Source organism: Adiantum capillus-veneris, chromosome 26 (genome assembly GCF_014529385.1).
Source record: "Adiantum capillus-veneris isolate H3 chromosome 26, ASM1452938v2, whole genome shotgun sequence".
Lineage (NCBI taxonomy): Eukaryota > Viridiplantae > Streptophyta > Polypodiopsida > Polypodiales > Pteridaceae > Adiantum > Adiantum capillus-veneris.
The window spans coordinates 130,677,062-130,693,171 of NC_140956.1; the positions used below are offsets into that span (position 1 = coordinate 130,677,062).

Genomic DNA, 16,110 nt, shown 5'->3' on the forward strand with positions numbered 1-16,110 from the left:
AAGGGAACTTTCTGAAATGACTTCACCTACAGAAATAAGTTGTTCATTGATATCCTTGACACCAGCAAGGAAAGTTTCCATATCATCTTCCTCATGCATAATCTTCGCTTCCTACTCTTTACGCAGCAAAGCAATTTTAGCCTCATTGCGGCTTGCATAAAGACCTACTAGAATATCCCAAGATTGTTTTGCAGATTTTGTTGAACGAATGTGAGGAACAATGGTGCGCTTCACAGACAACGCAATCAATGCATTAGCCTGCACATCCTTTACATCCCTACAAGCTTGTTCTGTCGTAGGCAAAACAACTCTAATAGCAGCAACCTTGCAGCAAGACCTACAACATCCTTAACATCGCCTACATCCTCAGAACCAGGACGTACATCAATGCCCTGCACAATATTCCAGACGCCCTTTGATACAAGAACATGTTGCATCATATAAGCCCACATAGGGTAGTTGTCCCCGTCCAACCTGCCCTCAGCAACAAACATCTTGAACACATCTGTGTTGTTGTCAGCCATGGTAAATGCTACACCTGATGTGAAAACTTCCCGAAAAGAGGAGAAATGGAGCGAGAACAATACGTGCTACATAGCACAAACCGTAGAAGATTGTAAGGCACCTGTTATGCAGAAAACGGCACTAACAAAAATTCTACACAAAATGACGAAATAGCCTATGTAGTAATGCATGTACTGGAAACAAAGGCCGAAGTGAGCCCGAATCAGAAATCTGAGCAGACTAAGCTCTACGAGTGCTCCCGAAATATTTGTCAACCTGCGAACGCTCACCAAACCTCACTGAAATCGGAGAAAGTGAATAGGCGTGTGCTGGGGCAGCTGGCGACTAAGCTCGGGAGGATGCAATCTGCTCTGATAGCAATTGTTGGAATTAGGGTTGCAGAGAAACGCACACAGCTTGGAGAAGATGAAGGAAGCTCAAGGCACACAATAGAGAGTGTGTAACTTAGTGTGCAATGGAAAGAAAGATAGCCCTAGAGTGATGGGCGTATATACAATGCACGGGGGAAAAAACCTCCTAAAGAGGGGAAAAATGCCCCGGCGGTCCTAGTGTGTTCACACACATCAGTACCACATGTATATGGTAACACTCATTTCCCATATTGTAAATGTTCAAGATATACGACCCACACTATTAGTCTGCTATAAAGAAAGAAGGAAGAAAAGTGATTCTCATTACTTTTTATTTAGGCGTTCTATTCCTTTGCATTGGGTTGGCAGTTGAGGAGTGAGCCATGGCAGGGCTCTCTTCTTGGTAAGAACCCCAAGTCCATATATGATCCTCTTTGCTAGGTACAGTTACAGGGTGGCACCCTTTATCAGCAGATGTATATGGCTTTCTGCGACTAGGTTGTTGTTTGATGCCATAGCTCAGAGGGAGCATGGCTCTCAATGTATCTTGTTTTGATTTCTTAATTTATATCTCCACTCACTTTTGTGAGTTTGGCCAAAAAAAAAAAAAAAAAAAGTGGATGTGGCCATTGCTTGCATAAAAAAGGGGAAAACCTAAAATGTGAGAACTTTATCAATTTTACGACACTCCTATTGCTTAGAGGATTTTTTTTATACATAAAGCTTATGATAGCTTTCTCGATCAATGCGAGGTGTTACCTAATATAGTGCTTATATGGGAAAGGATTGGCTAAAATAGTGGACTACCCTCTACTAGGTGAGAGAGAGAGAGAGAGAGAGAGGAAGAAGAAGAAGAGGAGGATTTTAACTTCGTAGGAAACTATCCCAAGAGACCTCAAAGATCTATCCGACAAGAGTCGAACTCAAGACCAGATATTCAAGAAGGAAATGGCATAACCAATCTACCACACTTGGGTGATAGACAAAGATAAAATAAATAAATATATGTAAGATAGAGATGAGAAATAGGTGGAGTCACTTTGGCTATGTTGGGAAGAGCATAAAAGATTATAGATATATGTGCAGAGTCCAGACCCAAAAGGTCTAAAGGGAGATATGTATTCACCCAAAAGGATTCATGAAAATTTATTTTCAAAAAACCCATTGACTTGTATTTTTTTGCTTCTCCTTCTATGTCCTCAACTCTATACAATTGGGTGCCTACGTTTGCCTGTGATCGGCATTAAAGCTTTTGCACTAAAAGTTATGCATGGACCTCACCATCTCAAACCTTGCAAGTTGAGATTTTGAGAAGAGAGAGAGAGAGAGAGAGAGAGAGAGAGAGAGATTGTTCTCATGTAGCTTGTACTGTGGCTGTTTTTTCCAGATGTATAAAATCGGTGGGGCCTCTTGTGCCGAGCGCGCTGGTGGGGGCGGAGAAGGGAGATGAGTTGTCGGGGACAAGCCTATGGCAGGAGGAAGTGGAGGAGTGCAGGCGGTGGCTGGACAAGCAACCGGAGGCATCAGTGCTGTTTGTGGCGTTTGGGAGCTTTGCCTCCATGGAGGTGGAGCAACTGCGAGAGCTGGCGTTGGGGCTGACTGCAAGTGGCCAGCGCTTTCTGTGGGTCATCCGGGACGGTGCCGTCAAGGCAAGGCCAGAGGACTCCTTCGACTCAGCGTCATACGAAGGGACGCTAGAAGAGGCGCTTCCCTCGGACTTCCTCCAAAACCATGATGAGAGTGTGTGCAAGGTGGTCCGGTGGGCGCCGCAGCCGCTGGTGCTTCGCCACCCTGCCGTGGGCGGTTTCTTTTCACACTGCGGTTGGAACTCCATCTTGGAGGCCGTCTGCGCCGGTGTGCCCATCCTGGGCTGGCCCTGGATGATGGACCAGGTCACCAACTGCTGGCTGGCTTCCCACGTTTGGCAGATAGGTCTCCCCCTCCTCCGCCACCCCGACAACTCCACTTCCCAAGCCTTCGTCGACACTTGCGTCCGCCAGCTCATGCAAGGCCCTTCTGCTCAAGCCATGCTCGCACGCGCCCGCCATCTCACCGATCTTGCCCGCCAAGCTGCCCTCAGCGACCATGCTCTTCGCTCTTTCGTGGATAGCATCCCTTGATTTATTAGCTTATCAGCTCATCACAAACAAAAAACAAAAGAAATCCAACCACAAATCATTATTTCCATTTTTAATTTTCAAATAACAATTGTAAATTCGGTTGTGTGTGTGTGTGTGTGTGTGTGGGGGGGGGGAGAGAGAGAGAGAGAGAGAGAGAGAGAGAGAGAGAGAGAGAGAGAGAGACTTGCTTCTACCACCAAAACTCTTCCCATTACTCAGAAGATTCTCAACCTCAAGCAAGGATGTAGGGGCTTGTATTTCAAGTAATTTCACAATATGGGATTTCAAAAGCGAAGCAAGCATATCTATCACCTTCGAATGGTCTCTCGTCTTCCTCTTTATCTTTCTTTTGTGTGAAGCAAGGAAAACTTTTCCAAAGGATTCTAAGCGAGGATCTCTTGTATGGTCTCTATACATGTGCATACACATACATACAAATTTTATGTGCCCTCTTTTAGAAATTTTGGTAGAACTAGTATGTCGTCACACACATTTTAAAAAAAACGCTTAATAAGCCGAATCATAGGAGATGTCTTTATTGGAAAGGAGACGTTGCTGCAGGTAGCAGGAACATCCAAGAAAACACCTGTGCGAAAGAGAAAGGGGGGGCGGAAAGGAAGGGGGGGGGGGGGGGGGGAATTGTTGTTCTTAGGTGACAGTTGTCTATATCTATACTATACATTAAGCTCACATAAATTCCGACAGCCACATGGTAATAAAAGATATAACTTCAAAGCAAGACGTGAAGACAGTAGGGATGAAGCGAGAAGGGTGGCGAAGACGAAGCAGGAGAAGGGGAACCATGGCTATTTTTTTCTAATGTAATGAATCCCTTTGGTTGCCAACATAGTGCATTAAGGCATGTGGTTACGTGAGTACGAAAAGAGTTCAGCTCCTTAAGGGATCGAGAACAAAACCCATTCATCCACTGTTAAAGTGAGGTAAGGTCCTTCTTAGGAGGAAACGTCAAGATTGGAAAGAATCTACCAAGGAAATGAATATAATAATATGTCCCTACGAATTAAAAAAAAGAAACAAAGGGAGAATCAAGTATGATGCTTGCACTAACACTGAAAAGATAAAAAAAATGAAGGGGAAGCGGGGCAGGAGGCAAATACCTTTTAATTTTAAAAAAGGTAAGGTATCCTTAGGAATACTTTTTGATTTGTTATAAAAAGGTTTCTAATTTAAAAAAAGTTATTCCTAAGAATAACTTTTGATTTAAAATAAGGTATTCCTATACCTTTAAATTTTAAAAATTAATTTTAAAAAAAAGGTATTCCTATTTTTATAAAGGTATTGTTAATGGCTTAAAACTTAATTTTTAAAAAAAGTATTCCTATATCTTTTAATTTAAAAAATTAAGGTAAAAAAGGTATTCCTATACCTTTCAATTTAAACAAAAGGAAAAAAAAAAGTATTCCTTATGGCTTTAAAGAATTAAGAATATCTTTTAATTTAAAAAATTAATCAAAAAATATATTTTTATACCTTTTGATTTAAAAAATCATTTTAAAAAAGTATTCCTATTAAAGCAGCACAATGGCTACCGTGTGCAATACCCATGCCGGCATGTTTGTAACAGATGAGCCTAATTAAATTACCTTTTGATTTTTAAAAAAGGTATTCCTAGTGGCTTCAAAAAATTAAGAATACCTTTCAAAAAAAATATAAAAGATATTCATAATGAATACCTTTTAATTTAAAGAAAGGTATCCCTAATGGCTTCAAAAATTTACAAAAAATAAGCATACCTTTTTTTTATAAAAAGATATTCCTAATGGCTTCAAAAAATTAAAAGGTATTCCTAATGGCTTCAAAAAAATTAAAAGGTGCTCCTAATTCACAGATTCCACTCAAAAACAAAAAGAACCATGCGTTAATCTATAGCAAGTAGCGGCAGGCAATGACGAAGCACGTAGATTTGCAACAATATTACCTAAGAAAAATGAATACAACATTGAGAGAAAGAGAGAGAGAAGAAGAAAATGCTATTAAAAAAAAAAAAGCATAGAAACACTTATTTATATGGACACTAAAGGTCTTTTAACTTTCCATTTTCATTTGTCTTTTTCTTTCCTCCTTCGTTCATCTTTTGACTTTCCAATTTCATGTGTCTTTTCATTTGCTAAAATCAGCCTGCACTTGCACTTAATATGTTTTGAAAGATTTTTATTTTTTGATTTTGAGATTGGGGAGACCTAATCCCTTGAGTTTTTGTATATTTTGTCATGATTCAAAGTAGCAGCGTTGTTGCATGCTTCAACAATCAACAAGGCATATATTGTAACACCAATTTCTATGGTTTGATTTTGTTCTCTTTCAGGCGCACAATAACGATTGGCTACATCAACCAAAAGATGTCTCTTATTTTAAAGAGATACGTAGTCAGCTAGCTCACCATTCAACTGACACACAAACCATCCCTTGCAAACTTTGTCAAAAAACTATGCAATGCACAAAGGTTGATAGCTAGTTAGCAATTCTAGCATTAAAAAGCTTTGCAGTGAAGAAATGCATAGCCAGCGCGCACGCACCTGCACACACAATAGGCATCAAACACATGAGAGTTGAGGATGCCATGATGTCCATGATTAAAGTGGCCATGATGTATTTGAGTTGCAACGAATTTTTAAGCATATCTACTACCTATGTGTGGAGATTGTTGTACCCGTCCTATCAACACTCTTCTCATGCTATGTTGCATTCTTCTCAATCTTGTATAGTTCCATAGGGCTCAACCTCGGCGCACACAGTTGATTCTTATCTATGTAGGCAGGACATAGAATAGACCAAGTCTTGTTATTAATTGTAGGTGAGCTCTAAGCACACAAAATAGTACCTGGTCTTTGCCTTGATGTCCATTTTCTTTATGACATTGCTCCAAAACTCATTCATCATCAATGTTTAGAACCCATCGCGTGAATTCATGGATTGCTTTTTGAGGGTTGACCATCAATTTCAAAAATTGGCCAAGCTTGTGAGGCCGGCCATTTCGACAAATCCTCGAGTCCCAAATTCACTTTTTCGTAGACAAATGATGGGGTGCCATATTTGCTTAGCCATGCTTTGGGTGCCCCAGTGTGACGAGGGCTAAGAGCCAACCACCCACGATCAAATAGAGTTTGCCAAGTAGGGCACTCAAGGCATTCTTTCTCTCTCCATAATTACTCAATAGTAAATGCAATACTATCTATATCCCTCTTTATCGCTTCCAAAAAAGTAAATCCAATACAAACATAGTGGAAACACTAACAAGGAGAAAAAATTGGAGAAAGGTGGATAAAGAAAGTAGACAATGTAAAGGATTGTTTGGAGATTCTCTAAATAGGCCAAGATGCTACCAAAGATGCCATATAATATCGTACTCAATAACATCTACTATAGATAAAGGTGAAGTTGTAGATGTGAAGATACCATACACAAGGATGTCTACAAATGCAAAGAAGGTGGGAGCTTCCAAGAAACTAAGAACTCACATATGGGAACTCCTTTCTTTAGGTACGACCTTGCTATGGGCTCCAAATCCATTGATGATTTGGTTCTTCTGACTTACATATGCATAGTAAGAGCCATGCTTTTGAGAGCTATTTGGCAGTCCAAGAATGCGCTACTGTTTCAACGAAAATGTGAGTCCCTGGACTCAAATGTTGTTCTAGAAACGTGCTGGTGGAGAATAGATTGTAATAAGTCCTCAAAGATGTAGGGCTAGTCAAGATGGTCTCCCCCTTTGATGCATTTTTTCTTGGGTAACCCTGTGCAAAGGATATGACAGGGCTCTTTCTAATTTTTTGATGATTAAGCAATTCAAGCTCACCTAAGCACTTTTATTAGAAAAAAAGAAACTCAGAACAATTGACCACAGCCTACAATAGCAAGGATAAATACTACAACTTAACAACATGAAGGAAGCCAAAATAGAGAACACAACTTTTTGAGGTCAATTTTTTTCCAAACATTGGATGCCTAATAAGAAAAAAGTAGAACCTCAACTATCTCAAGATTCCTTTGGGAGTATGAACAATGAACGGATTCTACACATCATAGCATGAGATTGGATGAGAGTGGGGGTTTCATCCCCAAGGATTGAATTACTGGGGACTTAACACCTCTGATCTACATAAGATGGTAAGAAATTAGGCTAACAAAGAGCCAATAGAATCACATTAGAATAGCACTTTATTTTAAGAATAGGAATTGATGGGACCTGCACCTAAAATTCATGGAAGAGCAGAAGAAGGTTTGTTGAAAGCTTGACCCACAAATTTCCAAAATTGGCTAAAAACTACAATTCAAATGGAGATCCATATAACCATTCAACGAGTTTCAACCAAGTGTTGTGCATTGAGAGAGTATATGTTGTTCGTACACTATACAAGGGCTTTGTAATGTTGGGATATAAAGCCCAATGTAGTCGCCCAGGTAAGTGGGCGGGCCGCCAGGTATGTACACATATTCTTTTGTAAAAACCTAATAAGAACTCACTATGCTCTACACATTACAGTAGAGCGAGTTCACCATATCGTCGTGCTCTTCTTCTCGCACTCTCTCTCGCGTCGCACTTCCGCTCGTACTCCCTCAACTGGTATCAGAGCTTAGATCGAGGCTCGGGGCAGCATTGCAGGAGGCTAGAGTCACCAACTCAGATTGGAGTGAAATTCGACAGGCGAAGACACAGCCCCAAACCTCGTGGGTAAGCCCGAAGGGCTTGGTGTGCTCAGAATTTCATTCTGAGGTCATCTCGGTTACCGTTCGGCTTCGACAAAGTTCTGCGCAGGCCATTTTCGACTACGTGGTCTCGGCGGGTGCAGATCCGACTCTGCAATTTGGGGTTTTCGGCCTATGACTGCAGGTGCTGAGGATATCAACACTCCCAGAGTGTTGATTTGTGGCTGTCTACACATCGAAGGACGGCTCACAGTTCTTGGAGGCGTGTCACATACGACACGGGCGCATCTACACACAAACTATAGGCGACATCCACTAGTTCATCACGTAGCTTGTGTTTGCTGCTTGATATTCCAGATTTCATGCTGACATTCCAGGTACTTCCACATGGGATGTATTGTCAGAGATGATGTATGTCTGTTGAGGGTTTGCTGGCTGTGAGTCACGCAGTAAACAACCGCCGCAGCGGTTACAGCATACAGTGGGAAATTTGTGGATGTATGACTTTGTGGGAAGTCTATGTACTGTCAGATTTACTGCAGCCTTTGTTGAGGGTCGAGTGAAGTTTTATTGAGCTGAGGGATTCTCGAATGTTGAGATCCTTTCGGTGATACAGGTCTTGGAGCGATCCCTCGAGCACCCTTAGATAGGCAGCTAGGATGTATTGACTGTGCGTTAGACAGTTGGGATTGCATCTTTTCTTTACTGCAGTTGAGGCATTGTCGCAGTCTATGCTTACAGGATAGTGACAGGACAGTCAGAGACAGTACAGGTGCAGGACAGGTTTACCCACAGCTTACAGTGTCAGAGAGACAGTGTTTTTGAGCTGTTTTTGGTCTGTTTTTTAGTACACCAGAGCCATTTTACAAAGGAGACTCTGCCAAAATTTATGCAGAATCTGAAGCTTTCTTGGTTCATTTGACAGGTTGATATTGGTTCAGAGGTCAGTTTACACGGGAAACTCTGCCGAATTTTTCCCAGGAAAGTAAACTACTGTGAAGCGTAGCTATGGCTGGATCACAGGACACTGCTCTTTACAATATCAAGAAGCTGGATGGAACCAATTTCCCATTGTGGAAGAAGCAGATTTGGCACGTGTTGGTACAAAAGAATCAGATAAAACCTATAAATCTCAAAGGGATAAAACCAGAAGATATGGACGAAGATGAATGGAGCGAAATGGATGAATTGGCACTTTCTACCATTATGCTGACTTTGGCAGAAAGCATTTACTTCAATGTAGCAGACGAGATGTCGGCTTATCAAGCATGGTTAAAGCTGAGTGATCTTTATGAGAAGCTGAGTGCAGCTTCACAGGTATACTGGCTTAAGAAGCTTGTTGACTTGAAGATGAAAGAAGGGACACCTATGTCCAATCATTTGAATGAATTCAACACAATCTATAGTCAGTTGTCAGCTCAAGGTGTCAAGTTTGATGAACCTGTTAGAGCTATGTTCCTGTTGATCACATTGCCGGAAAGTTGGGACACTTTTCACACAGCTTTGAGTAATTTTGCACCTCCAGATGGTTTGAACATAGCAGGTGTAGAAGAAAGTCTGCTTACTGAAGAAACCAATAGAAAGACAATGGACAAAGGCAAAGGAACAGCCTTAGTTGTCAGGGGAAGGACCAAAGAAAAGTACAAAATGGGAAGAGGAATCAGTCTCGTAGCAAGTCCCGCAGTGCTAAAGCCAAGAGTGACATAGAATGCTACCATTGTGGCAAGAAGGGTCACATGAAAAGAGACTGCAGAGAATGGAAAGCGGAAAAAGGCAAAGAGAAAGCTGAAGACCATGGTGAGAAGAACAAGTCCTCAGTGAAGATTCAAGAAATAAATGTGACAAACACTGTTGCAGAGGATGACAGTCTAGTGTCAGGAGACATCTACTTCTTGAAGAATACAATGGACTCAGCTCTTCTTACAGCATCTGATGGAAATGCACTGAGTGACTGGATTATAGACTCAGGGGCATCACTTCATGTGTCTCCAAACAAGGAGTGGTTTACTTCTTATGTGACCACTAAAGATCATGTTCGGCTAGGCAATGGGTAGACATGTGAGATCTTAGGTGTTGGAGATGTTCAATTGAAGTTTCAGAATGGCTCTTCTTTCACACTGAAGAATGTGAGACATGTTCCCGCAATTACAAAGAGCTTGATCAGCACAGGTTTACTTGATGATGCTGGCTACGTCACCATTTTTGGACAGAACATGTGGAAGATATCCAAGGGTTCTATGACAGTAGCACATGGAGTAAAGTCTGGAGGACTTTACATGATTTATGTATCAAATGTCTCTAAAAATGTAATCAATGTAACCGAGCAGCCGAACGTTTCTTTGTGGCATAGTCGGTTAGGACATATGTCCAAGAAGGGAATGGAAATCTTGTCTCGTTCTGGTTATTTGCCTGGCTTTTCATTTAATGATTTTGAATTCTGTGAACATTGTCTGTATGGTAAGCAAACACAGCAGCCACATAATCATAGAATTAGTAGAAGAGATACACAGTTGGAACTTGTTCATAGTGATTTGTGTGGACCTATGCCTAACCTATCTCTAGGGGGAGCTTCTTACTTTATGACATTTATAGATGATTACTCGAGGAAAGTATGGGTTTACTTTCTCAAGCACAAGGATGAAGCGTTTAGTGTTTTCAAAACGTTTGTGACACTTGTGGAGAATCAGAGTGGCAAGAAGCTTAAATGCTTACGCACTGACAATGGTGGAGAGTATGTTTCACAGGCCTTTCAGGACTTTTGTGAGTCAAAAGGTATAAAACGTGAACTTACTGCTCCTTACAATCCTCCTCAAAATGGTGTTGCTGAGAGGATGAATAGGACCATACAAGAGAAGGTCAGAAGTATGTTGTCTAATGCACAGCTGCCAAATGGGTTTTGGGCTGAAGCTGTATCAACAGTTGTTCATCTTGTAAATAGATCTCCTAGCAAGGTTTTGCAGAAGGATTCAGTGCCAGAGATGGTATGGTCAGGCAAAATGCCCTCATACAAGCATCTCAGAGTCTTTGGCTGTGAGGCATATACTCACGTTCCAAAGGAATTTAGGAACAAACTTGAGCCAAAGAGTAGAAAGTGCATCTTTCTAGGCTATGGTAATTCTGGTGAGACGGGGTACAGACTTTGGGATCCCGAATCCAGAAAGGTTGTCCGCAGCAATGATGTTCACTTTAATGAATCCAAATATCATTCCAAACCAGAGAGGGTTGAGGAAATTAGAAGAGTTGTCTTCCAAGAAGATGGACCTGCACGTGCAAGACAAAATGTCAGGGCTCAAGAGGAGCAAGGACAGGATAGAGTGGAACCACAGGTTGTGGCTGAGCCTGAGCCACCTATTGTGCGTAGATCTGGACGTGTCACGCGACCTCCTGATAGGTTTGTTCCATCTATGAACTATGTCATGTTGACTAATTGCAATGAGCCTTCATGTTACAAGGAAGCAGTGCAAATGAAGGACTCTGGGAATTGGCAATTGGCCATGCAGTCAGAGATGACAGCTCTGCATAAAAACCAGACATGGAAGCTAGTTAAATTACCACGGGGCAAAAAGGCTCTACCTTGTAAATGGGTTTACAGGTATAAGATCACCACTCATGATAGTCAGCCAAAGTACAAAGCAAGGCTTGTTGCCAAGGGCTTTAAGCAAGAACAAGGCATTGACTTTGATGAAGTCTTCTCTCCGGTGGTCAAGATGACTACATTGAGATGCTTTCTTGCATTGGTTGCCATATTAGATTTGGTGTTGCACCAAATGGATGTCAAGACAGCGTTCTTGCATGGTGATTTAGATGTGGAAATTTACATGCAGCAGCCAGAAGGGTTTGTTGAGAAATGCAAGGAAGATTGGGTATGCCAGTTGTTAAAGAGTCTTTATGGCTTAAAACAATCACCGAGGGCATGGTACCATAAATTCCACAATTTTATGCTTTCTCAAGGCTACAAACGTAGTGAATTCGATCACTGTCTATATACAAAGAAGGCTAAGGATGGCAGTTGGCTGATCCTTATTTTGTATGTGGATGACATGTTGATTGCTGGCAAGCACTTGGAAGAAATTTCAACTTTGAAGTCAAAGATGGCAAAATCGTTTGACATGATCAAAGACATGGGTGAGGCAAGTCATATACTTGGTATGCGCATTGAGAGAGACAGATCAAAGAAGTTGATTTGGTTATCTCAAACAGAGTATATTGACAAGGTTTTGCAACATTTCAATATGGAGAAGGGAAAGGCATTGAGTGTTCCATTGCCACCATATGTGAAACTTAGCAAACAAGATTGTCCTGTGTTTGAGGAAGAACAAGCTGAAATGGATAAGATTCCATATGCGTCTGCAGTGGGTAGTTTGATGTATGCAATGATTGCTACTCGCCCAGACATTGCATTTGCAGTGGGAGTAGTAAGTCGATACATGTCAAACCCAGGCAAGAAACATTGGGAGGCAGTGAAAGGAATATTGAGATACCTGAAAGCTACAAAGAGTATGCGTATATGCTATGGGAGTCAGGAGCTAAGTGTAAAGGGTTTTACAGACTCAGATTATGCAGGTGACTTAGACAACCGAAGGTCTACGTCAGGGTATGTCTTTACATTGGCTGGTGGAGCAGTATCATGGCGTTCTAGATTACAAGATTGTGTTACTCAGTCTACTACAGAGGCTGAATATGTTGCAGCATCAGAGGCATGCAAAGAATCAATTTGTCTTAATCGACTAGTAACAGATTTGGGAATCAAAGAAGAGATGCTTGTGTTATATTGTGATAGTCAAAGTGCTATACAATTGGCTCGCAATCCAGTTTATCACTCAAAGACAAAGCATGTGGATGTGAAGTATCATTTCATCAGAGAAATGCTCGAGGATAAGCAACTTCAGCTTGTCAAAGTTCACACCACAGAAAATCCTGCTGATCTACTTACAAAAGGACTTCCCTCAGAGAGCTTTGCGCATTTTCGCAAGCAGTTAGGTGTAGGGTAGTACATCACTTCTCTACATCTCTTGTATATTAGCTTGTATAGTAGCTTCTCTCACACTTAAAGTACCACATTGGACTTTAAGCGGGAGGTTGTTGGGATATAAATCCCAATGTGGTCGCCCAGGTAAGTGGGCGGGCCGCCAGGTATGTACACATATTCTTTTGTAAAAACCTAATAAGAACTCACTATGCTCTACACATTACAGTAGAGCGAGTTCACCATATCATCGTGCTCTTCTTCTCGCACTCTCTCTCGCGTCGCACTTCCGCTCGTACTCCTTCATGTAATTGTTAGAGTAGAGTGAAAGCAAAGATGAGAGAAGGGCCAGAGAGAGAGAGAGAGAGAGAGAGAGAGAGAGAGAGAGAGAGAGAGAGAGAGAGAGAGAGAGAGAGAGAGAGAGAGAGAGATCAAAGGACATGGCCATAAAACCCTCCATATAGCACAGGTGGGGTACAAGATAATAGAGAGAGGGTTCCTGTGGGCTCCCTATATACCTATTGGAATGCAAGTCCGTTGCTGGGAAAATAAGAGCGAGGGCACCTCTACAGCAATGTCTCCTAATAGCACTCAAGATAAGATTAGTACCACATATGGAATCAAAATATTCCCAACAAAACCACAACTCAAAGATAAGTGATCCCTTGGGAATTTACAAGCACACACCCACCCAAAAGACCACCTAGGAAGCATGGATTTACAGCACACGCCAACCAATGCACTTGAGGAAATGATCTTCCCCTTCACCAAATGATTATTCAAAACCACAAGTTCAAAGTGTGCATACACCACAAAACATGTGAGCTTCCACAAATTATGCTACACGAAAATGTCTACAGGCTACCATATCCTATACTGTGTGGGAAATAGATTGTATATTGATAATCCATATTCTCAATCCAATCTTCAAGAACCTTGCCGACATCTTTGCCTTCCCCGCTAAAGTTTCCAGGTTGAGACTTGCGGAGCATAGCATCGATATCACAATCAATGATAGTCGATTGAGGTGCAATTGGGACACTGGCATTAACACCCACTCCATTTCATTTAGGAGGCATGATTGGTTACTGCATCATGTCAAATTCAAAACCCTATACTATATGGTTGACTATATATAATCTTCCTACACCGTAATTCAAAAAGGGTGGGCGGGAGGGAAAAATCCTAAACCTTAATTTTTTAAAGAATGGGTAGTCATTTACACCTAATCAAAGGATGAAGCATCAGAAGTTGCCTATACTCTTTTTGAAACCTCCTATCCTTTTTCTAACTTATTTAGAAGTCACTAAAGAGACATCACTAACTACAAAACAAACTTCAAAAAAATTCTAACGCTTGTATGGCACTTCGATCAATTCATCATAACTTAAGATCATATAAACCCATACAAGAAGACAAGTCAACAAGGTATCATCAATCAATGTCATTCATAGAAGCATCATAAATACAGTTTTCTTTCTCAAACAGCAAGCATGAATGACGCATATGTAAATCATGATAGTCAAGAATTTGTTCAGGTACATGCGGTAGGGTAGGAGGTTCAACGAAATCGACCAAAATCTGTTGGTCAATGACATTGTCGTCTCCATGTAATCGCTTACGTAAATAGCTTACATGAAACACCGGATGGATACGAGAGTGTATGGGTAACAATAGTTTGTAGGCATGATCACCAACTCGCTTGAGTATTTTAAAAGGCCCACAATATCTTGGAGATAATTTAGGTGTTGGCCCAGTTTTTAGACTTTCTGAATGATCTGGCACACGAAAAAATACTTCCTCCCCTTTCTCAAAGGTAACTTGCCAACGTTTCTCATCAGCATATTTCTTATACCGATCATGCGCTTGTTGGACATTTTGATGAGTGAGTTTCAGCATATCCATATGGTCTTGGAGAAAATCCTTAACCTGCTAGAGTTTTTCGGTTGCCAACCTGTAACTAGTGACCTGGATTGAAAACCATACATGAGCATGAAAGGACTAAATCTAGTCATGACATGCTTAGAACTGTTGTATGCAAACTCAAGAAGAGGTAGATATTCTTCCCAGTCTGTTTGTTTCTTGCTAGCGTATACACGTAGCATATCCTCTAGCACTTGGTTAACTCTTTCAGTCTGACCATCCGTTTTTGGATGAGGGGGCTGTACTGAGGTTGAGTTGTGTACCCAATCATTTAAGCATAGCCCTCCAAAAATTACTGTTAAACTTGGAATCACGATCACTCACAATGTTACTTGGCAATCCATACAACTTGTATAGATTGTCCACAAATAACTTGGCTAATTCTGGTGTCTTAATTGTTGATTTGGTTGGAATAAACTTACATAGTTTAGTCAACCGGTCTACAACCACCCATATTGAGCCATGACCTCGTACAGTGGTTGGTAAACCCAAAATAAAATCCATAGAGATACTTTCCCATTTCCCATTGGGAATCTCCAAAGGATGTAAGAGTCCTCCTGCCTTTAGGCGCTTTGCTTTGTTAACTTGACATTTTTGGAAATGCAAGACATAATCTTGAACAAACCCGTGTAAACTTGGCCAATAAAACTGTCATCGTACGAGAGCATAAGTCTTTTTAATACCCGGGTACCCTGCACTTGGACTATCATGACATTTATAAAGTATTTGGCTCCGAATGTCAATGTCCGTCGGTACACAAACTCTCCCCTTGTGGACTAGGTACCCATTGTCGATGGTAAAAATATTCCATCGTTGTAGTTCATCACTGGACGGAGGAGATTTGTGTGTGGAGGTTAACGATACACTACCAGCATTGGAGTCAGAAGGATCCCTCATTTGCACATGGCTCCACACTTTGGAATATGCGTCATCATGCAATCCAAAAATTCACTGCGAAGTTCCCTGGACAAAAGAGAATTGATCTCAGGCATACGACTAAGAGCATCAGCTACCACATTGTATCATCCTTTACGATACCGGAGCTTGGCGTCATACTTCTGAAGGATCTCAGCCCACTTGGCTTTTCGACCCTTCAAGTCGGTTTGTTGTGTAAACCATTTAATGCTTTCATGGTCAAACACAATCTCAAATTGAGTGCCATACAAATAATGTCTCCATGTCTTCAAGGCATGCACTACTGCATAGAGTTCGCGTTCATAAGCAGGACTGCTCCAATAGCACGGTCATTGGCATCCGTTTCCAAAACGAATAGTTTCAAAGGATCTACAATAGCTAGAATAGGAGTTGTAGCTAATGCATTCTTGAGTGTATCAAAACTATGCTGATGAGCGGTCCCCCACTGAAAGGTCTTGCCTTTGCCTTTCAGTTGGTCCTTCATGGGAACAACAATATTAGCATAGTTTTTAACGAACCTTCGATAAAAACCTGCAAATCCCAAGAAAATCTGTAACTCTTCCAGATTTTTAGGAGAAGGCCACGGCGAATGGTATCCACTTTGGATTGATCCATGTGTAGCCCAATAGCTGAGATAACATGC

The 16,110-nt window shown here is 41.3% G+C and overlaps 1 protein-coding gene across 1 annotated transcript in view; it reads left to right on the top strand.

The window, feature by feature from the left end:
* Positions 1-2,995, top strand: part of LOC147424211 (mogroside I-E synthase-like) — a 35,399-nt gene extending 32,404 nt beyond the window's left edge. The window contains exon 3 of the mRNA XM_086501557.1: positions 2,263-2,995. Coding sequence (XP_086357683.1) covers positions 2,263-2,995 — 733 coding nt within the window. The remainder of the gene's footprint in view (positions 1-2,262) is intronic.
* The last annotated feature ends 13,115 nt before the right edge of the window (positions 2,996-16,110 follow it).